General features: G+C 42.4%; 1 protein-coding gene across 10 annotated transcripts in view; it reads right to left on the reverse strand.

Moving 5' to 3' along the window:
- ltbp1 (latent transforming growth factor beta binding protein 1) overlaps positions 1-26,632 on the reverse strand; it is a 386,058-nt gene that overhangs the window by 197,506 nt on the left and 161,920 nt on the right. For 7 of the 10 annotated variants that reach the window (XM_028820635.2, XM_051919196.1, XM_051919195.1 and 4 more), the window contains exons 10-11: positions 20,651-20,773; positions 6,793-6,960 (exon numbers count right to left, since the gene is read on the reverse strand). In XM_028820635.2, coding sequence (XP_028676468.1) covers positions 6,793-6,960; positions 20,651-20,773 — 291 coding nt within the window. The remainder of the gene's footprint in view (positions 1-6,792; positions 6,961-20,650; positions 20,774-26,632) is intronic. The other 3 variants (XM_028820637.2, XM_028820639.2, XM_028820638.2) reach the window with 1 other exon arrangement.

Genomic DNA, 26,632 nt, shown 5'->3' on the forward strand with positions numbered 1-26,632 from the left:
CGTCTTTGAGTCTTCCTAATTATAGCTGTCACATCAAATGGTAATTGTAAACTGAAGGGGCATATGTGTGTGTGTGTGTGTGTGTGTGTGTGTGTGTGTGTATGGTTACAGAGGACTGGAATTTCATTTAGGGCAATAAAAGCAAATACATTGACAGATGAGTAATTTTGTTAGTTATACAATGTTCTGATATAACCCTATCGTCAAATAGTTGCAAAATTAACAGAAAAGCTGAAACCACATTACACCTTTGTTTTCATCGTTAATCGTGACAGCATGTAGAGACAGTCATTAATGTTAAAGCAGTGAGTGAAAATGCTGAATATCATTCTTAGGCACACATCATACATTTTGAGAAATTCAAGTTTCACTGTTGTTGCTTTATAATATCAGGCTTTATACATGTAGTTGGAAGCTTGTGTCATTCTTATTTTTCATCAAAGTCAAGAAGGACAGAGGAAGCAATCTGAAATCTTCTTAAAATCAAAACTATCATGCAGACACTTAATGCCCAGAGAACAAGGCCTGGAAGAGGACAGTCCATTACATGCATTAGAACTGGATATAAATCAGCACATTGTTCTCAGTTAATAAAGTTGACATCATTTAAACCAACATCTAGTGAAACTCAGACTGAAACTTACATTTGTCAGCAGGGATGCAAATCAAGTCAGGCTTGCACAATATAAAAGAATATAATATGAATATGAATTTCAACATACATTAGGTTTCCATAGAAATTATGCCAGATCACTGTTGAACCTGGTAATGTCATTAGGTCGAAACACTTTTCAATATTTAAAATATAATTCTGTATTAAGTATGTATTATAATTAAAATGATAAGAGAAATTATTGTGACATTTAAGGCAGCTGCTGTTTTGAATCATTTCCAAATACAATTGATAACCAGTTAATTCAATCACATTCCATTATCCTGTTTTAATCCAGTGTACTGGATGAAGACTGCATTAATCAATATAAACAGTCCTTTCACAGAGAAACATAAGAATATCATTAGAAATGTAATTGTGCTTTTCTTACATCACCTTTCCTATTTTGTTTTGCATTCTGACAGCTTTGTGCACAAAATCTTAAAGCGACTGATTCCATCTTTTAATAATAATCGGTACATTTCACAAGGCTTTCTGTTGTTGAATTTGAAATGACGACAACATTAAGGATCCTATGCACATGTCAGTGTAGTTCACCAGACTATCAATGATTAAGCTGCCTTCATCGTTTATAACATCATACTGCCCTACCTCTCTTCACCTTCTTCAATTCTTTCACACCCTCCTCTTCTGAGGATCTACGGCCAGGTCCTACCAAATTCTCACAAACAACATTTTTCTTTCTCATTCATATACTTCTGCATGCCCTTCTTCCAGGTATTTCTCATTACATTACTAGAAACCACTCCATCCATTTTATCCAAGCATCCTTTGTTACATTACTAAATGTTTTTACCCAGAATTCCTTTATTCAGTTCCTAGCAAACTCTTCATGCAGTTCTTCTTGGTGTTTGTTTGTCTTATTATTATTAATAACAATGAGTCCTTCCCTACATTTCTTAACCAGCTTCATCTTTCATTTCTTATTCCATCTTGCGACTTCTCTACAGCGTTTCTAGATTCCTTATAGATTACCATGCAGCCAACATGCATCTTATTTTTTGCCATATTTTTTCGTGTGTCAGGTCACAAATGACTTCAGTGACTTTCAGCCAGGTATTCTTCATCACATTCTAATCAAACTTGAAATATCATTAACTCCTGCTGCCAATGCCTCAGTAAATTTACTTGTAAATTGTACACTTTAAATATACACTACCAGTCAAAAGTTTTAGAACACCTGCATTTTTCTTCACATTTAATTAGTTGAAATGCAATGAATGACCTAAAAGGGTGAAAAGGTAAGCAGTAAACTGCCAGAGGTTTAAATTTAAAGTTTAGGTTAGCAAAAACTGAAACAAGGGAAATTTCAGAATATTACAAATGGGCCTTCATCAGGGAATAACTAATAGGTGACAACCTACAGATGTTCTGCAGCAATCAAAGTAATGAAGCCTTACAAGTTGAAGCAAAGAATTTGCACAGGTGTCCCAACTTCTGTTGATTAACTGAGCCTGGAACAGGGGAGAGTCCTGAGGCTTTGGAAAACATCTTGCATCACCCCAGTCCCAAAGGTATCACGTCCTGGTGAGCTGAATGACTTCAAGCCTGTCACCCTTACGTCACATGTGATGAAGACCATGGAGTGGCTGCTGCTTCACCACCTGAGGCCACAGGTCCGTCACGCCCTCGACCCTCTGCAGTTCGCATACCAAGAGAAGGTGGCAGTGGAGGATGCCATCATCTATATGCTACACCGATCCCTCTCCCACTTGGACAGAGGCAGTGGTGCTGTAAGAATTATATTTCTGGACTTCTCTAGCGCCTTCAACACAATCCAACCTCTGCTCCTTAGGGACAAGATGACTGAGATGGGAGTAGACTCATACCTGGTGGCATGGATCATGGACTATCTTAAAGACAGACCTCAGTATGTGCGACTTGGGAACTGCAGGTCTGACATTGTGGTCAGCAGCACAGGGGACTGTACTTTCTCTGGTCCTGTTCAGCCTATATACATTGGACTTCCAATACAACTCAGAGTCCTGCCACGTGCAAAAGTTCGCTGACGACACTGCTATCATGGGCTGCATCAGGAGTGGGCAGGAAGAGGAGTATAGGACCTAATCAAGGACTTTATTAAATGGTGCGACTCAAACCACCTACAACTGAACACCAGCAAAACCAAGGAGCTGGTGGTGGATTTTAGGAGGACCAGACCCCTCATGGACCCCGTGATCATCAGAGGTGAGTGTGTGCAGAGGGTGCAGACCTATAAATACCTGGGAGTGCAGCTGGATGATAAATTAGACTGGACTGCCAATACTGATGCTCTGTGCAAGAGAGGATAGAGCCGGCTATACTTCCTTAGAAGACTGGCGTCCTTCAACATCTGCAATAAGATGGTGCAGATGTTCTATCAGACGGTTGTGTCGAGCGCCCTCTTCTACGCGGTGGTGTGCTGAGGAGGCAGCATTAAGAGGAAAGACGCCTCACGTCTGGACAAACTGGTGAGGAAGGCAGGCTCTATTGTTGGCATGGAGCTGAACAGTTTGACATCTGTGGCAGAGCGACGGGCGCTGAGCAGACTCCTATCAATTATGGAGAATCCACTGCATCCACTAAATAGTATCATCTCCAGACAGAAGAGCAGCTTCAGCGACAGACAGCTGTCACCATCCTGCTCCACTGACAGACTGAGGAGATCGTTCCTCCTCCACACTATGCGACTCCTCAATTCCACCCAGGGGGGTAAACGTTAATATTATATAAAGTTATTGTCTGTTATACCTGCCTCGCACTCTCCACCTTGCATTTTTTAACTTGCACTGTGTTTTTATCACTTTTTAATTAATATTGTTTTTATCAGTATGCTGCTGCTGGAGTATGTGAATTTCCCCTTGGGGATTAATAAAGTATCTATCTATCTATCTATCTATCTATCTATCTATTTAAAACCCTCATTGTGTCTTAAAGCAGACTTGGACAGACTGTGTTACTACACACTCTATAGTCTTACTTGGACAATATTACAATGATAATGGCAAGAAAATGGCAATTAACAAACGAAACGAGACAGAGCATTATTACACTTAGACATGTAGGCCTTTCATTTAGGGAAATTGCAAAAAGAAATAATTAAAGTGTCAGTGAGTCCAGTGGTGTTCTACACAATCCAAAGGCAATTGGAAACTGGAAGAAACTCTGATAGGACGAGATCTGGCAGAGCCAAAGTCACCAGCCAATCAGAAGACAAGTTTCTCAGGATCACCAGCTTGTGTGGTCACAGGCGCCTCACAACACAAAAGCATCAAGCGCAGCTTAACAGTGCAGGACGACAAAAGCCAAGTGTCAGTTTGTACTGTGGAGAGGAGACTTTGTGCTGCAGGTTTGACAGGGAGAGTGGCAGGAAGAAAGTCATTCCTTAAAGGACAAGATAGGGTTGAAATATCAGCTGTGGACTATTGCAGAATGGAAGAAAGTCTTATGGACAGAGGAATCCAAATTTGAAATCTTTGGTTCCTCACTGATGCAGGGTGTCTACATGACATCGAGCAGGTGACAGGATGGTTCCTCAGTGTGTGACACCAACTGTCAAACATGGAGGAGTAAGTGTGATGGTCTGGGGTGGTTGTGCTAGATGCAGAGTTGGAGACTTCCACTGAGTGACCGGCATTTGGAATCAAAAGGGTTACCACAGTTTGTCTGTTATATCACAAAAAGGTGTGGGATACTGTGATGAATCAAAAATTTGAATAACATTTTGTACACGTAATGATTCCTTGATTTATTTTTTTTCTTTGCCACTGTTTATTTGTTCTATGCCACAGGAGACTTGTCCAAGTGGTACTTCAGAGGCTGTAGTAACACCGTCTGTTCCAGCTCTGCTTGGGTTTTTAAGTAATCAGTAGAAGTTGGGACACCTGTGCAAATTGTTTGCTTCAACTTGCAAGGCTCCATTTACTTGAACTGCTGCAGAACGTCTGTAGGTTGTAACCTATTAGTTGTTCCCTGAAGAAGGCCAATTTCTAATATTCTGAAATTTCCTTTCATCAGGTTTTGCTAACCTAAAATTTCTGGGGGCTTACTGCTTACCTTTTCACCATTTTAGGTCATTCATTACATTTAACTGTTTGCAGTTGAAGAAAAACGGGAAAAACAAAGGAGTACTAAAATGTTTGACTGGTAGTATACCGTTAAATCGGTTTCACTGCTCCACCACTGCCTAGATGCTGTGAGAGCTTGCTACACCTGTACAGTACATGCTGTACTAAAATTAAATTTAGTTCTCTTACACATTTGCTCTGCCAAACCATTGTAAAACATTATGTTAAGACCACTAGGTCCTATTGGTTCAATAATTTCCATCCATCCATCCATTTTCCAACCCGCTATATCCTAACTACAGGGTCACGGGGGTCTGCTGGAGCCAATCCCAGCCAACACAGGGCGCAAGGCAGGAACCAATCCCGGGCAGGGCGCCAACCCACTGCAAGGCACACACACACACACACACACCAAGCACACACTAGGGACAATTTAGGATCACCAGAGCACCTGACCTACATGTCTTAGGACTGTGGGAGGAAACCCACGCAGACACGGAGAGAACATGCAAACTGGGAAGTGAACCCAGGGCTCCTTACTGCGAGGCAGCAGCGCTACCCACTGTGCCACTCGGTTCAATAAATTCGACATTCATAATTCTGCCTTGATTATCACAGAATATTAAATCAGATTGTCTTCTCCTCTAAGTTAAATAGGCAGATGTAAATTACTTCTATTAATTTATGTTTTTCTGCTCTTATCATCTTGCATCTTTTCCTCATTACTGTGACATCTACTTTTGAACTTTCTATACGGCTGTATATTGACAGGGCCATTTTTACTGGCCATTTTAACTCCCAGGATCATACTGTACATCTAAGCAACTATTGTCACATTTGAAGCACTAATTCTCTTTTTTTTATAAATGGCCAACAGTACTACTGGTTTCACATCTGGTTAATTAGTAATTGTCGAATGAGGAATGTCATCCAGAAAGTGACTGGGCCGGGATGGGACTCCAGCCCCCTGGAGCTGTGAAGCACTTCACCAACATGTTGCCCCCTGTGCATGCTGTTAGAAAGTAAGTCGCTACTTTCTTGTTTATACAGGACTTTTATCACACCACCTTGACTAACTAAAAGATGAAAGCAATAACGGTGGCGCAGTGGGTAGCGCTGCTGCCTTGCAGTTTGGAGACCTGGGTTCGCTTCCCGGGCCCTCCCTGTGTGGAGTTTGCATGTTCTCCCCGTGTCTGCGTGGGTTTCCTCCCACAGTCCAAAGACATGCAGGTTACGTGCATTGGCGATACTAAATTGTCCCTAGTGTGTGTGTGTGCCCTGTGGTGGGCTGGCACCCTGCCCGGGGTTTATTTCCTGCCTTGTGCCCTGTGTTGGCAGGGATTGGCTCCAGCAGACCCCCGTGACCCTGTAGTTAGGATATAACGAGTTGGATAATGGATGGGGCGGCACGGCGGCGCAGTGGGTAGCGCTGCTGCCTCGCAGTTGGGAGACCTGGGGACCCGGGTTCGCTTCCCGGGTCCTCCCTGCGTGGAGTTTGCATGTTCTCCCCGTGTCTGCGTGGGTTTCCTCCGGGCGCTCCGGTTTCCTCCTACAGTCCAAAGACATGCAGGTTAGGTGGATTGGCGATTCTAAAATTGGCCCTAGTGTGTGCTTGGTGTGTGGGTGTGTTTGTGTGTGTCCTGCGGTGGGTTGGCAGCCTACCTGGGATTGGTTCCTGCCTTGTGCCCTGTGTTGGCTGGGATTGGCTCCAGCAGACCCCCGTGACCCTGTGTTCGGATTCAGCGAGTTGGAAAATGGATGGATGGATGAAAGCAACATCCTCTGTACAATACAGTGATAATCACAGACACCTGCTAATCCAATCTTGCTACATAAAATAGTTGAATTAAATTCAAATGATTGAATTAATTAAAAGATGATCAAATGGGATTTGGCTATTTAGCAGGATGAAGTTAGTCAAAGATGAAGCATGCCAAGGAAGAAGAAGATTTGAGATTAGAGATGCAGGAAGATGAGGAGTATTTCTTTTTGCCCATTTTTCAGAACGGTGATTGTTTTTCGTTGTTCTTTTCTTGTTTTTTTTGTTTGTTTTCTTTCATGGAGGGCCCTTACCTGTTCCAGGAATGGGACATTTCTCACAGTGCGGGCCCCAGGCCTTTCCAACACTGCAACAGCAGAGCTGCTTGCTAAGCTGAACAGGGACTGGGTGCAAGCATTGTTTTCCAGCACTGACAAACCGGAAACAGAAGCCTTTCTCCTCAGGGATCATGGAATTATCGGCTGCAGTGAGAAGGGAAGGGATTTTGCTAGGTTGGTACACACACACATATATATATATATATATATATTAAAAAAAATTAAAGAGAATCCATCACCAGAAATACAATAACAACAATATCCCATCAACTGCAAAAAAAAAAAAAAAACAGAAGCATCACAATATGACAAGAATGCAGGAGGAAGGCAAGCCAATCAAAATGTCAGCTTGCATGGCTTGCTATCAAATGCTGCTGAAACTAAGACAGTCTAAGACAGTACCGCACTCAAGCAAAGAGACAAGAGAATCATTGTTGGCTCATGCTTTGGCAGCAAAGCAAAGATATTAGCTGAAGAAAGCAGGTCTCTGGTGGGGGGGGGTGGACAAGCAAAGGGCTGATCTGATTTCACAGAACTCCAAAGACTGACCACTTAAGTATATTCTTGCTACTCACTATTTATCGTATACAATTATACGTACAGGTATTTTACTTTGATTCAAAGCTTGACTTCTCTGTCCTTGGTTCCTTATATACATGTATGTGTTTTTTTATGCATAGAGAAAAGGAAAAGTTATGACTTTAAACATTAAATGCAGACAAATGAAATTTACACAGTCTGGTCACAGGCTTGCAGCATAGCCGGGCACCGGCACAAATACGGCCCGACGCCATTAATGGGAGCACATCAGTTCTCTCCCCTTTTGCTCTAACGTGCATGCACTGATGAAATGATGGATATGGCAGCAGGTGACATAATGGCACAGTCTTGAGTAAACGCAGATGAGAAGCTGAGCTCACATTTGTACCTGTCATTTTTTTGGTCAGAAAAACCTTTAAGTTTAGGTCAGTTTATGGATGGCCTCAATTAGGAAGACTTACACTGCCTGGCCAAAAAAAAAAGTTGCCACCTGGATTTAACTAAGCAAATAGGTACGAGCCTCCTATTGGATAATTACTGCATGGGTGATTATCTTTCAGCTGGCAACAAGTTATTTAACCCCAACTGGTGCAATGAGTTTCTTCTCATTTCTTAAACAACCATGTCGAAAGACACATCTCGTGGTCGTGGAAAAGATGTTAGTCTGTTTGAGAAGGGTCAAATCATTGGCATGCATCAAGTAAAGAAAACATCTAAGGAGATTGCAGAAACTACTAAAATTGGGTTAAGAACTGTCCAACGCATTATTAAAAACTGGAAGGATAGTGGGGATCCATCGTCTTCGAGGAAGAAATGTGGCCAGAAAAAAATCCTGAATGATCGTGATCGGCGATCACTTAAACGTTTGGTGAAATCAAATCGAAGAAAAACAACAGTAGAACTCAGGTCTATGTTTAATAGTGAAAGTAAGAGTATTTCCACACGCACAACGCGAAGGGAACTCTAGGGATTGGGACTGAACAGCTGTGTAGCCGCAAGGCACGGGCATATTCCAAGATGACAATGCCTGGATTCATCGGGCTCAAATTGTGAAAGAGTGGTTCAGGGAGCATGAGACATCATTTTCACACATGGATTGGCCACCACAGAGTCCAGACCTTAACTCCATTGAGAATCTTTGGGATGTGCTGGAGAAGGCTTTGCGCAGCGGTCAGACTCTACCATCATCAATGCAAGATCTTGGTGAAAAATTAATGCAACACTGGATGGAACTAAATCTTGTGACATTGCAGAAGCTTATCGAAACAATGCCACAGCGAATGCGTGCCGTAATCAAAGCTAAAGGCAGTCCAACGAAATATTAGAGTGTCTGACCTTTTTTTTGGTGGCAACTTTTTTTTTGGCCAGGCAGTGAATTATGGATGTAAAATGAACGAGAGACATGCAATCTTTAGTGTTCACCTTAGTTAAGATGAGCAAAGCAACCTAATAAAGAAGCACCTTTCAGTCTTTCAGCATTAATTTGGCATATTATTACAAGACTCTTTTTCATATCTCTCTATTATATAAAAAAATCTTACGATGAGAAGAGACTTTTTTTCCGGCGACAAGACGTGATCTTTTGAAGAGAGACATTTTGACGTCCCGCGAGACGGTCAGCTCACGCCCTACTTACAGCCATTTTCAAACAAGACCACGGTCATCTAACCTCTCACTTGCTGGAATTCTTTTGGCCAGACACACTTCCTGTGCTCTCAGCTCTTAAAAGTTTTAGACAGTAGAACGTCGTAAAGAATTCAAAAACGTTGGTGCGATACACATGCACAGCAGGTTAGAGATAATGGAAGTAGGAAAATTAGAAAGTCTCAAAAAAAATGATAGTAAAGATCACATTAGCGCACACAAACGGAAAATAAGAGAACAGCGAAAAGAGATCGAATAGTGTTTGAGGATGTCTGGGGGTGAAGAGAGACGAGATGCAAATCACGCGGCACAGCAGCAGCAAGCCAGCAGCTGATCGAGCAAAGAGGAGGTAAAAAAAAAAAATTAAAAAAGAGGGGGTTTCAGAGGAGCGACCATGTCATCTTGGGGTCCATTCAGCCCCCTTCTTCACAACAGCGTATAGTGCTGGCGGGGGGGTTGGCAAGCGAAGCGAGCAGGGGGCCCCCTAGTTTACTGTAAAAGAGGGGATCCCAAGTTCAGACTGACTTAGTGTACTGCTGTGGCTGTGCTTTTCATTCCAACCAGTTTCGCAAATACATGCTTCAGCCTCACTTCTAAACGATCTAATTGTTTAATTAGTCTTATTCTTCTTTAATTTTGAATTCAGAAACATGTGCTAGTATATTTACAAGTAAACAAATTTCAGAAAATTGCAGTTTTGCAATATCTTTAAATGTTAACTTTCTTTTACCTTATTATTTTTCATTCACTTTTTCCAAACTGTGACAATTCGTGGTGAGCAGTACAGACACGGGTGCAAATGACACTGACAGAATGTTAAGTGTATGACACCGAAAACATTTCTTCTAAATGCAAATATTATACTAGATCACTTTTCTAACTGCACAATAAGAAAATAAATAAGGTTAAGACATAGGAGTGACTCGCTCACTGGTGAAATTGGTTGGAATGAAAGTTTGCAGACACAGTGGTCCACTAAGAATGAACTTGGGCACTCCTGTTCTAAAGCATCCTAAAGTCCACAAATACAAATTATGTGAGACTTCATGTTGATTCTAAAGCCATTAGTAAGAAATGGGGTTAATGTACAGTCATATGAAAAAGTTTGGGAACCCCTCTTAATTCTTTGGATTTTTGTTTCTCATTGGCGGAGCTTTCAAAGTAGCAACTTCCTTTTAATATCTGACATGCCTTATGGACACAGTAGGATTTCAGCAGTGACATTAAGTTTATTGGATTAACAGAAAATATGTAATATGCATCATAACAAAATTAGACAGGTGCATAAATGTGGGCACCCCAACAGAGATATGACATCAATACTTAGTTGAGCCTCCTTTTGCACATATAACAGCCTCTAGACGCTATCCTCTTATAGCCTCTGATGAGTGTCTGGATTCTGGATGGAGGTATTGTTCACCATTCTTCATACAAAATCTCTCCAGTTCAGTTCAATTTGATGGACAGCCTGCTTCAAAGCATCCCATAGATTTTCGATGATATTCAAGTCAGGGGACTGTGACGGCCATTCCAGAACATTGTACTTCTCCCTCTGCATGAATGCCTTTGTAGATTTTGAACTGTGTTTTGGGTCATTGTCTTGTTGGAATATCCAACCCCTGCGTAACTTCAACTTTGTGACTGACGCTTGAACATTATCAGGAAGAATTTGTTGATATTGCGTTGAATTCATCTGACCCTCGACTTTAACAAGAGCCCCAGTCCCTGAACTATCCACACAGCCCCACAGCATAATGGAACCTCCACCAAATTTGACAGTAGCTAGCAGGTGATTTACTTGGAATGCGGTGTTCTTCCACCATGTAAAGCGCTTTTTGTTATGACCAAATAACTCAATTCTTGTCTCATCAGTCCAAAGCACTTTGTTCCAAAATGAATCTGGCTTGTCTAAATGAGCATTGGCATACAACAAGCGACTTTGTTTGTGACGTGAGTGCAGAAAGGGCTTCTTTCTCATCACCCTGCCGTACAGATGTTCTTTGTGCAAATTGTGCTGAATTGTACAGGGTGGCCCACGAAAAAGTAGCCCGCCTTCCTGCCAGAGTGGCGCACCGAGTGAATCCTTCCCCGTAGCACCTTGTCAACCCAACCCTTCCACCGAGTTTATTGGGGGACGCCGCGTTGGCGCCTTGCGTCACGCTTGGTCAGTAGTCAACCCGCATGCGATTCATCAGGAACCTCTTCACGATCAGAAAGTCGGCGTCTGGTGTGCTGTGTCTGGAACTCGGATTGTGGGTCCCATATTTTTTGAGACAACAGTGAACACGAACGTGTACATGAGAATTTTTGAGGAATTTTACGGACAGTTGACGCTGGAAGAACGCGAGTACGCCTTCTTCCAACAGGACGGCGCGACTTGTCACACGTGTCACTGGCACGAATTCGGGAGGCATTTACAGAAGACAGGATTGTCACCAAAGGATTGTGGCCACCAAGATCGCCGGACTTAACATGTGACTTTTATCTGTGGGGCAATTTGAAGGGAAAAGTGTACGCTAATAACCCGAGAACTTTACAGCAGTTGAAAGACAATATTCGTAATGCAATTCAGAGCATTGGTGCCCCAGAATTGCGTTCGCATATATGACAACATGTTAAGGCACGCCCAAAACTGCATTGACGCACAAGGGGATCATTTCCAGCACTTTCTGTAAAGAGTGAGTAAAGATTTTGGCATTTCAAGTTCTTTCTTTCTTTACGGAAGGCCGCCAATAATACTATAGTAACGCGGGCTACTTTTTCGTGGGCCACCCTGTAGAACGATGTACAGATACACCATCTGCAGCAAGATGTTCTTGCAGGTCTTTGGAGGTGATCTGTGGGTTGTCTGTCACCATTCTCACAATCCTGCTCATATGCTGCTCCTGTATTTTTCTTGGCCTGCCTGACCTGCTTGGTTTAACAGCAACTGTGCCTGTGGCCTTCCATTTCCTGATTCCATTCCTTACAGTTGAGACTGACAGTTTAAACCTTAAAGATAGCTTTTTGTAGCCTTCCCCTAAACCAGGAGACTCAACAATCTTTGTTTTCAGATCTTTGGAGAGTTGCTTTGAGGATCCCATTCTGTCACTCTTCAGAGGAGAGTCAAAGGGAAGCACAACTTGTAATTGACCACCTTAAATACCTTTATATCTCATGATGGACACACCTGTCTATGAAGTTCAAGGCTTAACCAATTTGGTGTTGTAAGTAATCAGCATTGAGCAGTGACAGGCATTCAAATCAGCACAATGACAAGGGGACCCACATTTGTGCACAGACAGTTTTTCACATTTTATTTAATTTCATACAACTAAATACTGCGTCACTAAAAATCTTTGTTCAGAAAACACCGCAGTACTCAGATGTTCCTAGGAAATGAAAGACAGACCACTGTTATCTTTTTTGTTGAAAGTCAAGTAAGTTGTTATGCAGGCTGAGAGGGGTTCACAACCTTTTTCATCTGACTGTATTTGCCATGCAATTCACGGCCCTGCCCAATTACATTTTGCCTGAAGAAGGGGCCTGAGCTGCCTCGAAGGCTTGCATATTGTAATCTTTTTAGTTAGCCAATAAAAGGTGTCATTTTGCTTGACTTCTCACCGAATGTACGATTAAGAGATCAGCAGATGTCCTGTATATGATAAAACTGGACAGTTGTCACATACACAGTAATATCTAAACTAAGAGAGGGCCTTTCTAATGGAGAAACACTGTTATTTAGGCTGGTTGTGCTCTGTGCTGAACACCTCATGTCTTTTAACCAATCAGAGTATGAAACGTATGCATTGATTTACTCAGTATGTAAAATCAATAGTTTATATTAAAACTATCCTTTGTTTCTCCAACCATTCTGATCTTTCTGTAGAAGAACGCTCCCTGTTCAAGCATTAGCTGAAGAGTAATAAATGACGCAATGAACGGCTTTTCTCCTGCCTGATTACTGACCAGAAGGTTTTATCAGACTTGTCTTGTTAGATGATAAGTTTCTTTCTTTAATTAAGATGTCGATTTCTACGACATCTTCAATGAACAAAGTGAGTTTGTTAAGATGATGACAGGCACACAGTCATCAATGAATAACTTGTTCCTCTTCTCTATTTAAGACGACCAAAGCAAACCAATTTTGAAACGGTTAACATTAAAGCAAAATGTCTCCGTAACTCATGACTTTGCACCATTAAGGTAAAGTAAATAAACAGACAAGGCGGCGCCATTCCGGATACCCTGAGACAGTCAGCTTTGGAATTCTGCCAGTCAGATCCGCTGTAGCAACTTCCCATTTATCATGTGGTTAACCCTGAAATTGAATGTCTTACATGCTTAACGATGCCTCTAAAAATGAGAAAATTAATAAATAAATAAATAAAATGAAAAAGTCATGTGGCACACCAATCTGTAAACTCATTGCAATAGCTTCTCCAATCATAACTTTCCTTATTTGAACCTCCTTAAGTCACACATTCCCTTGTCCTTTGGTTACAAACACTGAGCATTTCGCAGTTAATCAAGCAGAGCGGCCTTTATCACAGCTCTGCAAACTGTAAATGTGTCACTTGGCAATGCCGTATGCTGCCATGTTGTGGCCTGACGTGCATATTCCTAGAGCAGAAATGGAAAAGCAGGATTGAGCCGTTGACCATTCTTCATCGTAAATATTGCTGGAATCGAACAAAATGTTACAAGTATACAAAACAAATAATACATAAGCGCATTACTTGAACTCCGTTTTTTTGACATTTTGCTGAGCACCAAGTCAGATAGGTGGTCTGACTTTTGACAGGATGACTGGACCCTCCAGGCTGCCAACCTAAAGGAAACAGCATTGAGAGCCACATGACAGCAGGGCACTTGTACCCAAGACAGACATATTTTGTTACCCACGGAGTGCCCACTTGTAACATCTCTTGAAACATATATGAACATCGGGAATGCAGCAAGTACTTCGGAGTCTTATGGTTCTATCCTGTCTTGCAAGCTTCTTTCTTAAAATTTATAATCATTTGCTTTTTTGATGTATTTTAAGTATGTTATTGAAGCTTTGACGGTTTGTATAATTAATTTTTTAGTAGATCATTGGTGCAAAAGGGGCTGTCCGTACCAAAACAGGCTGGTCTCGAGTCTTCTCAGATAAGCCTTTTCTTTTTTTTGACCCAGTTATGTCGTCTTCTAGTGGCAGCCGTCAGGTAGGCCAGTGATGTTAGGAAAGAATCCATTTGAACATTTAGAAAAGGGGGTCGTTCCGTTGTGGTATGCACACTGCATCAACGTTTTACCAGGCAAAGGGGAGTTTGCTTTAGTCTAAGGATAGTGGCCATGTAGTCCAGCAACGCCAACCAGTACACATCGAAGGTGTCATTGGATTCCTGGAGGTGTCATCACGCTGACAGGCTAGATAGACTTTTTATAAGCGATGCTCCCACGATGAGATTAAAAACAAACCTAACTCCCACTTTTCTCTTTCGATGTGCTCCTTTTTTTGGACTGCTCATTTATCCATTTGTATGTGATCTTATCTAAGTAGTGTTTTAAAATGACAGGCATACTGTATATATACGTGAATTGTAGTCTGGCAGAGTTCTAGCACTCATTCATTTTCTAAAGCTGCTCATTTCAGTGCAGTTTTGGGTGTTTGTGGCCGCGACACAACATAATCCTCCGCATCCTCTTCAAATTACCACTGTAAGGTTTTCAACTTTTCATTAGTCCTGCAGATAAGATCACTTGTGGTACTTCTTGGCAATGCCAGCAGACATTCTTTACTGATTGGCTTTAACGAACATCCATCCATCCATCCATTATCCAACCCGCTGAATCCGAACACAGGGTCACGGGGGTCTGCTGGAGCCAATCCCAACCAACACTGGGCACAAGGCACGAACCAATCCCGGGCAGGGTGCCAACCCACTGCAGTTTAACGAACATCCATGTCGTTCTTGTTGCACAAAATGAAATTAAATAAGACACCATATTGTCGCGCCCCCCCCCCCTTATCGCTGGCGTATCGGCTGTGGGAGTAAACGATTACTGGGCACGGTAAGGGTTGTGCTGCTTTCCAATACCAACCCGCTTTCTGTTTCATTTCCATTTCCATTTTCTATTTTCTGAAGGTTCCTGGAATCTTCCTGCGAGGGCTTCAAGGCTTGGCTGCTTCCTGTTTCATATGTGGAATCTATGCCAGTCTGGGAATGCTCCAGAAAGACTGTGGCAGCATGGTGGTCACTGACTGCCGTTTAACTGGCTGAGTTGTCAGGTTACAAGAAATTACTTGAAGCTTCATTTAAAGGAATACTTACCCAAAAATGATATTTTTAATATGTTACTTGCCCCATATTGTTTGTAAAAATCAAAACAAAATTCATTTTCTGATAGAATGGGTATCAATGGGGACCAACCCTGAACAATAGCAAACAATATTAAAATGCTTGCTTGGCCCGAACAGTATTTACAATACATTAATCCGGTATGTGGCACAAAGTGTGAAATGGAAACAACTTATTTGACTTAAAATGTCCTAAAGATGCATTTTGAGAATCAACGTCTCGTCCGAAGAGAAATTCACAAACAATTCCAAGGATTTGATATTCCATCCTGTTTTAGCCGTTCCACACAATTTGTTTCAGATATGTCAAGAAATTCAGAAATTACAGGCATAAAACTGGAAATACAGATGAAGTGAATCTGAGCCGGGAGTGTTTATCGCTGGCAGTTCTCTACAATAAACACAAAATGGTGGTGCTACGGAAATAACACTCTGTGTGAAGAATATAATACTATAAGCAGTCAACCCCAACAGTATTTTGTGAAAATCAGCTCCATTTTCAGAGATATGCCAGTTCTGCCAACATACTGTAAGTGCAATAACCGAAAAATGGTACGATTGTAAGATTTGCTAAGTATGCAAGCAATCATGCAGGTATGGTTGATTAATATGGAGCCTTAACAGGCTGAACATGGCACATAAGCAATGAGGTCTAACCACAAAGTAAATGACAAGGTCAAGGGATCTGTCCCCTCCTCTGACTTAGTGTGTGAGCTGCAGTGAGTCACATTAATAGCAGATAATAACTGTACTACTGGGGCATTTCAGAAGGGCTTTCATTGTATAAATGTATCCTATGATATTTATGTCTGCTGATATACTGCCTACATTTGCACTTGGTTGGATACATGGTGAATAATTATAACTCCTAACATGGCCTTTTCTTTTGAAAAATGCAACATAAATTCATTGTTTATGTGAGGTGGCACAGTGACTAGTATGGCTACCATACTGCTCCATCCACCGGGTTGAAATGCTGGCCTGGGCACAGTCTGTATGGCAGTGGTCTCCATCTCCGGTGCTGGAGGGCCACTGTGGCTGTAGGTTTTCATTCTAACCCTTTTCTTAATTTGTGATCAGTTTTTGCTGCTAACTAACTCCTTTTCCTTTTATTTTAGTTGACTTGTTTTTTAAGATTTGTTCCCCTGAATTTCTTCATCGTTCCTCTCAATTGCCTCATTTTGTCACAAACAGAAATGAGATGTGAAGTGAGTGATAATTCAGGGCCTCAAACTCCAGCTAATTTCATTCCAACCAGTTGCTTAATTAGGTGCAGATTCTTGTTGATTAAACCCGTTCTTTAATTTCTTGGCTTGTCACTGCTCTCATTGTGCAATCGCAGACATTTCCAAAATTGTTGATTTTCTCTTTTCTAAGGCCGCCGTTAGAATGTTTTGGGGAACTGAGCAGATCGACATTCCTGAGACCTTTCCCTTTCTTTATTTTCAGATATTGTACGATGAACACCAGTTGTTTTTGGCTCATTTTGTATCACATTAATTGTTTGGCTGCTAATTAAGGAAAAAGAAACAATTAAGGGGTCTGAGTCTTCAAGAGCAACTCAGTTAAAACGAATTCAAAAGAAGTTAATTAGCAGCAAAAACAGGTCACTAATTAAGAAAAGGGTGAGAATGAAAACCTGCAGCCACCCTAACCCTCCAGGACCAGAGCTCGGGACCCCTACTGTATGGAGTTACCTTCTCTTCTTAGCCAAAAAGGTTAAGGGCCTACTCACACTGGGTATGTCTGATCTGTGCCGTGCCTGAGAACAATCGTCCCCCCCATCCCTACTCCTGTGGAATTAGCCTTTGGTATTGAGGATTAGAATGTAGTAGTATTGGATAAGCTGCTTGCATAGAGAATTTAAACTTATGTATCAACGCATTCTCAATCAAGTTAAAGCAAAATGTGTTCGCTAGTTTTAGGTTATATAAGAGTTAATTATTAAAGGCTTGTTCGCCTGCTTGTTTGGACACCCGCACGTAAAAGAAGGACACTGAAGAAAACTTTATCTCATGTGCAGGTTCTCCTAGTCTCGACTTTATTGGTGGGAATTGATCAGTAAATACGTTTTAGACACCTGCACCGGGTGGGAAGCAAGTGATGGGCAGTTTCGGTCAGGTGATGGAAATTAGGTAGTGGTGGGAAGAGCTAGAAGGAGGAGAATATTTTGCATAGATGATAAGAAATGTAATATAAACCGATGCACTTACTACTATATGTGCTTGCACCGTGGTGGAGTCTCTTTATTACATTGCTGCATAATAAAATGACCTCTTGGGCACGGCCATCAGCAGTGTGTCTGTCTGCAGAGAGAGTGTCGACCTCGTCATTGAGAGGTTTACTTACCTCGGCAGTGACATTCATGTCTCTGGTGACTCTTCCTATGAAGTCAGTAGATGGATTGGGAGAGTATGGGGGGGGTCATGAGGTCACTGGAAAGGGGTGTGTGGCGCTCCTGTTATCTATGGAAAAGGACAAGGTTCCAAGTCTTTAGAGTCCTGGTGCTTATTGTCTTGCTATATGGTTGCAAGACATTGACGCTATCCAGTGACGTGAGATGAAGACTGGACTCCTTTGGTGCTGTGTCTCTCCGGAAAATCCTTGGGTACCGCTGGTTTGACTTTGTGTTGCTTATGGAGTCCCGAATGAGGCACATAACCTGCATTGTCAGTTACAACATTACGGCCATGTGGAGTGTTTCCCCGAGGGTGATCCGGCTCATAAGATCCTCATTGTTGGGGACCTGAGTGGCTGGACCAGGCCAAGGGGTCGCCCACGTAACACCTGGCTGCGGCAGATAGAGGGTCATTTCCAGAGAATGGGACTGGACAGCATCTCTGCCTGGGGGGTTGCCAACTGGGATCCTGAGTTGTTTCGTCGTGTGGTGAGTTTAGGCAATGTACTGTACCAGTGCATGCTCTCCGACTTGTAATAAAGATTGTGGTATATAATTTAAACTCCTGTCTCTGTCTTTGCTTAATGGTTATTTCTGCCATGCTGACCTGTACTTACACTGCGCTTTCACGTTCTGGGACTGGGCACACTTTTGTTATCACCATGTGACTTTGTGTAACACGGAGTGACAGCATGCATCTCAAAATGATTTTTACTTATTTTGTGGTTGCTTTGGAGCCTTGCAGGGCAGGATGATGCTCTACCCTCTTACCGATTTATCGAGTGTGCAGCACAGCATTTTGCTGTTAATCGTTTTGCACATAAGAGAAGATTTTTACAGATACAAATGATGCTAAGGGAGGAATTTGCAGCTTTTCTTGTTGACTACAATTCACGTTCATCTGTAAGGTGAGAATAAAAACCTGTTTTTAACTCAAATGGTATTGAATGAAATGACGTTGCGTCATTGACATCATGTCTGTGATTCGTGCTTGGGCCCATTTAGTGATCACTCTGTTCGTGGGCCTACTTCTTCCAAATGGACCAGGGCACGGTATGGTTGGAGCCATCACACTTGTCCAATGAAGTAGACTTTGTGGGGGTTACAGGTGGCCAAATGTGCGCGGGCATTGACCAAATTGCCAGTGTGATACACACTTACTTGGATTACTTTTTTTCCTCCCAAAACCTAAAGACACACAAGGCAGTTGGCTTGATGACTCTAAACAGGCCTGCCATGAGTTACTATTGGTCTGTGAGACAGTGGTAGCCACCTTTGGTTCCAGTCTAACGTCTCAGTGCTGCTAGGAAAGGTTGTGGCGGCGCTCCACCACAGAGAGACTGATGAAAGTTTGGAAAACAAATGTTGGCTTTATTTGTGTCTTTTTATTTAAGTGGTAGCATTTTCTAGGATGCATTTTTGAGAGCTGAGCCAGACATCCACCTTAGTTCTTTAACCTGGACGTTAATGGTACTTTGTGTTTTATTTTTGAAACATGGAGTTATTTAAATGCCTGAACCACTGTACGGTTGACTTGAAGGCTATCACAATACCAGGATGGCCTAACCTCGTGCTTGGGCCTTTATGGTCACTCCTACATAAAACAGCTTTTGAATGATCCTGATTGAACTAAATTAGGGATGCATACTCCTGATATTCAGTTATGTTTGTACAGTTTAAGACTTTGGACTAAGAAGTTAAACTTTTGACTTCTGATGTTAATCGGTGATGAGATACTTCACACTAGAAGAGCTCATCCACCTGAAGGTAAGCCTGTTCAGGCCCAGCCAGTACTTGGATGGGAGACCAACCAGAAAATACTTGGGTTGCTGCTGGAAGTTGTGTTGGTGAGGCCAGCAGGGGGCGCATACCCTGTGGTCTGATTGTGGATCCCAATGCCCCCAGTACAGTGACAGGAACACTGAGCTGTAAAAATGATGAAATGTGAAACCGAGATCCTGACTCTCTGTGGTCATGAAAGATCACTGGGCATCTTTTGTAAAGAGCAGGGTGTATCACGGTGCCCACCACGGCCTAATCATTCTGGCCCCCTAATCATACCCTGTCTCTAATTGTCTCTCACCATTTCACCACCTAATAGCTAAGGTGTGGTGAGCATACTGGCACAAAAAAAAGAAAATGTCTGCCGTCGCATCTTCCAGGTGGGTGCTACACATTAGTGATGCACTAAGTGCTTTGAGTAGTGAGAAAAGCTCTCTATAAATGTAATGAATTATTATTGTTATTACTATAACTATCAAAAGAAGTATACATTTGAGACAAAATTAACTCATTAGAACAAATTATGATACTCTGAAAGACATCTGGCAAAGAAGTTAAGTTTTAAAAGTCACCATTCTGTTTTCCTGAATCATTTTAATTATCCCGAGCCTTGAGACTTGTGAACATAATTTTTTGCGTTATAATTCAAGGACGGTGGCGCAGATGATTTTAAATCTTTCAATGCTCAAAAAGTGAATCCAAAGAGCAAAGGTTATTTCTGTCATAAGAGATGCAAAATGAAGTCTTTGCTCTACTAAGTGCAGTGTATTAATACTGTGTCATAGCAGATATGATACATTCAGCAAATGAAATAAATAAAAAAAGAAACTGCCACAATTATATAAGTAAGTAACTGCAATGATAGAGGCCTTTTTTAAAATTCTTTTGAAGACCAAGCTAGAACATAGCCAACACGACAAAAAAAAAACTTTCTAGTCAAGGAAAAGCACAACAGATATTGGTAACAGTCTGAATACGATATCCATTTGAGAAGTTAAATCAACATTTCTTCTACTTGTGACCAGCTTGTAATGTGCTGACTGCTTCATGCAGCAAGACCAAGTCCTAACTGTGAAGGAAATGTCACGTCACCAAGTGAAACTGCATCAAGACATAAAAAGTCACAGTGCATCACGGATGCTACTTACGAATGCAAGTGGAAAGTGTAGGGTCTGGCATGTAGCCCGCCTTGCAGGAGCACCGGTAGCTGCCAATGGTATTCAAGCATTCACCATTAGGGCACACACCCTGAAGCTGACACTCGTTAATATCTGCAAACAAAGAAAACACAAAAAACAAACACTTGCTTTGTTCATTTGAGTCATTGTCATCGTCAAACATGATACACAAGAGCTCACAGCAATCAATCTGAAGGATTTCTCTGTAGGGACTGAGAAGTGGTGCGTTTTTCTCCCAATTTTTATTTTGTAGAGAAAAAAAGCTTTTTAAATTTAAATCACACACTTTCCAGAGTACTTCAATGAGGACGTTCTTCATGAAAAACAACTGAAACAGAATTTTAACAGCACACCCTTGGGGCTTAAACAGTAAAATCACAGAACCAGAGCCGTCTTACCAACATCATAGGCCCCCAGGCAAAGTAGTGTGCTGGAGCCCCTGTCTTGATGGCTAAACAGAAACATACATACCGTATATACTCAATTATAAGTCGGGGATCGAAACCTGAAAAATTGATCATAAAATCAGACCCCGACTTATACGCCCGCTCAAAAATGACACGTAATTTTTTTTCTTTTTTACATCTTCTTGCCTCCTCCAATCTCACATCAGTTTCCCAGACACATCGAATTTTGTTGCAGCAGCGCAGTTACCAATTTCTTTTGCTACTTCAACGAATTTTAATTTAAAACCAGCTTCATATCTTCTCTGATCGAACACTCCATTGTAGATAAGGGATGCTCTTACGATAAAGGTGTATGAGGGTGTGAGATACAAGAAACACAAAACGGTGCAAACGCCACTTCGGAATAGTTTGGGTATTACTGTGTGGTCACGGAGGCACAATATCCTCTTTAATAAAACCCCTGTGTGCGTCCAGTGTCCATGTGTGTGTGTGTCTTCTGGTGACGTGCGCATGCACGGGGCACGGTGCGCTGCTTCAAAGGCTGCCTGACGCGTCACACAAGACAGAGAGGGCGGGACCTATAAAATGTCGCACGGCAGATCCAATCGGATTTCGGTAAATGAGGTAAGACCTAAAACAGAAAACACGAAAAATCCAATCGGGTACTGAGATGCGGAGACCAGCTTCCCCATTGTTGTGCAAGTGTTCACTCTGAGGATGTCAGATTTGCAATTAAGAAGCTTGGCCCGGTAAAGTGTCAGTCGTTGAAGGGATTTTCCTAAATATAAAATTTTCATGATATTACAATACAATGACTTTTAAAAGTAGATTTATTTTCGCACACATTAAATCAGTTGCTGGGGAGAATCTGCTGATTGCCCACCGTTGTGACAGAAAAATTAAACGCATATTACGGACAGCAAAGCCAGTATTACTGTCAGAGAAAATTACAGGCATTTTTACGGAAAAAATTTAATGAGGTAAAAGGTCCCTTGCCATTTAATATAGCCTGTTCCTACTACTGTTCTAGCGCCCGTTATTGTAACGGGCTTAATGTCTAGTATAGAAATAAAAGGCTGTGTGCTCCGTCGGTTCTCTCTCAAGTGGGTGTTAACATACCATAATCTCTTGGACCAATAGCGGGAGTTTTCCACATTCAACTTATACAACAGATATTATAAAATACCAGAAATCATACGGTAAAATCAAGCCCCGACTTATACGGCCGTTCATAAACACGATTATTATTTATTTTATTTTTTTTACATCTTTTTGCTTCCTCCAATCTCACATCAGTTTCTCAGACGCATCGAATTTTGTTGCTGCAGTGCAGTTACCAATTTCTTTCGCCATTTCAATGACTTTTAATTTAAAACCAGCTTCATATTTTCTTCTGATCGAACGCTCCATCGTAGATAAGGGATGCTCTGTGGTTACCCTCTCAGGTGGGCGTTAGCATATCGTAATCTCTTGGACCATTTGATTTATACGACCGACGTTATAAAACTTATCTGGTAAAATCAAGTCCCGACTTATCTGCGAGTATATAAGGTAGGCATCAGAAACATTGTGGGCCCCTATGGTCCTGGAGCCCCCAGCCAGTGCCCATTTTTGTGCCCAGCATAGGACAGCATACTAAACTCCCACTTTGTGGCTGTTTGCAACTACACCTTACCTGTAATAAGCCGAACACCAGAGGCATAGCTAGGGTTTCCAGCGCCCGGGAACAATTGAAGATTTTTTAGTGCACTTAAGAATGGAAAACATTTCATTCTAAAATTTCGTAACATCAATTTGGCGCCCCCTGGATGCTGCGCCCGAGGACAGATGTCCCCCCTAGCTACGCCACTGCCACACACTTCCTGGATTTCAGAGTTACACCATGACTTTCCATAGATTCAGGGGTCATCTTATGTTAGGTACATTCACATATAATGAAAGAAGCACCTACTCTAATAGCCATGTCTGTCTGTCTGTCCGTATGAAAGAACTTGACCATCTGGTGGGTCAATTTTGTTGAAACTTGGCACACTTATTCGTCAAAGAAATTTGTAAAGATAGATGAATTTCCATTGAAGTATCTCAAACAAGTTGCACTCTACAAAGTTTAGAAATTTCAAGATTTAGTCTGGAAACAAAGAAGTTGCAGATTTGGTCCCTGCCACAATGACTTACTGTGTAAGCCTAGCTGAATCCTTAAACCCACCATGAAAATCCATACGATAATTAGGGAGCTATCTGAGATGGCACTCACCAAGTCTAAGTGCTGCCTTACAGTTGATGGACACTCTGCTAGGGATACAATTTTAAGATTATAGACACCGCAGAACATTTTTGATTTTGAAATCCCTTTGCAGTACCAGGGTGTTCTACCTGGCTGGAAAGTGCAGGTGGCAAATAGACATGAAAAGAGGCAGGAGGGTCCCCTGCTTACATAAGGATCTGAGCAAAGGATGCCATATGAAGAATGGGTATGCTGGTATAGTGGCAGGAATCAATGGAGGAACATTACCCAGCGAGGAGACCAGGAAGGACAAGGGGAGCTGGATCACTACACGTCCCCCTGAACTGCTAGATGGCAGCATCACTGGAGGCAGATACACCAATGGACACCCACAGGCAGGGCTGTCTTAACACTTGGGCACAATGGGCACTGGCTGGAGGCCTCAGGAACATAGGGGCCCACAATGTTTCTGATGCCTATGTATGTTTCTGTTCTGCTATCAAAACAGGAGCCCCTGCCCACTACTTTGCCCGGGGGCCTATGATGCTGTTAAGATGGTCCTGTAGTGCTGTAGGGGTCTCTGCGTACCACCAGGGGGTGCTAATAGGAGCTGTGGGATTTACAACCACCCTGGAAGTATTTCCATCGGACTATGCCCTGGCACCGGAAGTACTCCCGGGTCGGAGATAAAAGGAACCTCCCTGCCACATCCAGGCATTTCGGAGTCGGGAGGAAGGAGGGCAACACTCATCTGGAGGTGTGGAGGACAGAGGTATTGTGTGTGCATCAGAGACTTGTGAAGAATAGGCGTCAATAAATCACTTATCTGAACCTGGGACTTGTGTCTGTATAGTGGTGTCTGAGATTTGGGAGGCTGCAGCGCCCCCCTACTGTCCACAGCAGTTAAACTGATTTCACTTGCGGCAGCAGATGTGCCACGTTACGTAATAACAAGACGCAAAGAGTATGGAAACTATTCTGCCTCATTCATAGCTCTGCTGAGGAAGCCAAAATCCTGCAGAGTCAACAAATATTCCATCAGTCAAAAGAACGATTTGTTAAAGAAAATGAGACTGGTTGTCAGTATTTTTTTTTGTATTTTGCTGCTTGTTTTAAAAATGGTCTATTTGTGGCTGAAGCCAGATGACTAAACAAAAAATATTGTAAAGCAAAGTCATTAAAACTTCAAACTTGTTGAGTAGAGGGCTGGGTGACGTACTAGTTTAATGTTTCGCCTGGGGATCCAAATATTTCTGCTGTGTTCTCAGCCCAAATGGGAAGAAAAAAAGAAACAAAAAAAACACTGTGTGCCAGTCCAACAGACGCTAAATGTGACTGTGATAGTTTTAAAGTGCCAGTTTTTAAAGCCTACAGGCAGGAAGTGACCGGCTAGATGGTTTTGGAACTGTGAGGACATTTTTTCTCAAAAAGGGATGGTAGAAGAGCCGAGTTTTTACCTTTTTTGTAGTAGCAGGGTGTTGGACCGCGTTAGCCATAATGGATGCAGTGAGACGTCAAGCACAATGACACCTTTTATGGGCTAACTGAACAGATGTGAGGCAGCTTAGGCCCCAAGTCGCCTGAAGAAGCTGCCCCAAAGGTCTGCATATTGTGATCTGTCCAGTTAGCCAATAAAAAGTATCATCTTGCTCACCTTCTCATTACCTTTTTTATATAGTTTTTAAATGGGATCATATAATATGAAGGGAAAAAAAGGCCACTGTAGCGTAAGTAGGCTGGTAATTGTTGAAATTTCCCAGGTCATTTGTAAATTGCTGCCAGCTGACAACTTTCAAGGAAATACTGTAATGGGAAATTCATCTGTTGGGTATTATGAATTTGTTTCAGTCACCGTTTATCAGGGCAAAGCCCAAAGTGTCATAGAAATTAATACAAAGGACTGTGAAAGGGAGACAAAAATATAAAAATAACGTTATTTTCTATAATGAGTACTGTTCTGAGGCGAGAGCTATGTGATGGAGCGGCTTGGCTCCACTCTTCCAAAACCTTAATGGGAGCCTCTTGAACTGAGTACTGGGCCCTGGCAAGTGAGGACACACTCCGACTGCAAAGGATGGGTGTAAAAGTGCAAGCGCTTTCATTCTATGAATGCTTGTAAAAGACAATCGAAAGAAAACAGTAAAACAGTGCATCTAATAATAATAATAATAATTCATTACATTTATATAGCGCTTTTCTCAGTACAGTACTCAAAGCACTATCCACACAGGGAGGAACCAGGAAGCAAACCCACAATCTTCCACAGTCTCCTTACTGCAAAGCAGCAGCTCTATCACTGCGCCACCTGTGAGGATGATGTGAAAGGCGCTATATTGGCGCCTGACCTGACACAGACTGACAACGGAGGGACGTCTTCCCGTGTCCCTCAGACACAGCACAGTCCCACACAAGCACACCACACAGGTACTTCTTCCTCCACTCCTCCCAGGCAGCTTCGTCCTCCTCCTCCCGACTCTGGTGCCCTGAGTGGTGGCCGCAGGCTCCCTTTATAGCCCACCCGGAAGTGCTTCAGGTGGCAATTACCCTAAATTAGGCTTTACTTCCCGGGTGTGGCTACATTACCACTCACACGGGCTCAGGAAGCCTTGCAGCTCCCCCTGACGGTGGCCACCGAACCCAACAGGGATGAGCTCCGAAGTCCCATGCCTGTGGCCCCGATGCAACCCAGGGGGGCTGCCACCAAGTGTTCTGGGGGACGCAGCGTGGATCCCATGGCTGCTCCCCTGGATGTAGTGTCAAAGGGGTGTCCCAGGTGGCATGGGTCCCAGCTGTCCGCCACAACAAATAAATAAATAATCCAAACTTGATATATAATACGCTACCTGTGGCTGTCCGTATGTCTGTCCAGGATTTTAAATCACCTGTAGCTCGCAAACTGTTTGACTGATTGACCTGAAATTTGGTACACATGTAGTACCATGGCGTCCACTATCCACTTTCGGGGTGATGATTGACCTCCAAGGTTATTCCTCTTTTTATTTTATTTTATTGTAGAATCAACTCTCGGCATTGGGCAGCAGGGCATACATACAGGTGCCGTTCTCATCCCTACCACCTTCGCCGTCACTTCCTCTCCCTCTTCATATCTTAAATCATTCTTGAGGCAAATTGAAGATTTAAGCGCCAGCTTAAGTGAAAAATTAAAGAAAACGTACTAAGTAATTGAAACACAAACACTGACTTAATCATTTTTAACGTGAAAAGATGCCAACGAAAGAAGAGAAGCAGCAGGCCGCTAGGGTGAAGAAAAGAAGATCTGCTCAGGAAGGAACAAGCGTATCAACCTCTGAGCAAATGAAT

The sequence above is a fragment of the Erpetoichthys calabaricus genome, chromosome 15 (assembly GCF_900747795.2).
Source record: "Erpetoichthys calabaricus chromosome 15, fErpCal1.3, whole genome shotgun sequence".
Lineage (NCBI taxonomy): Eukaryota > Metazoa > Chordata > Cladistia > Polypteriformes > Polypteridae > Erpetoichthys > Erpetoichthys calabaricus.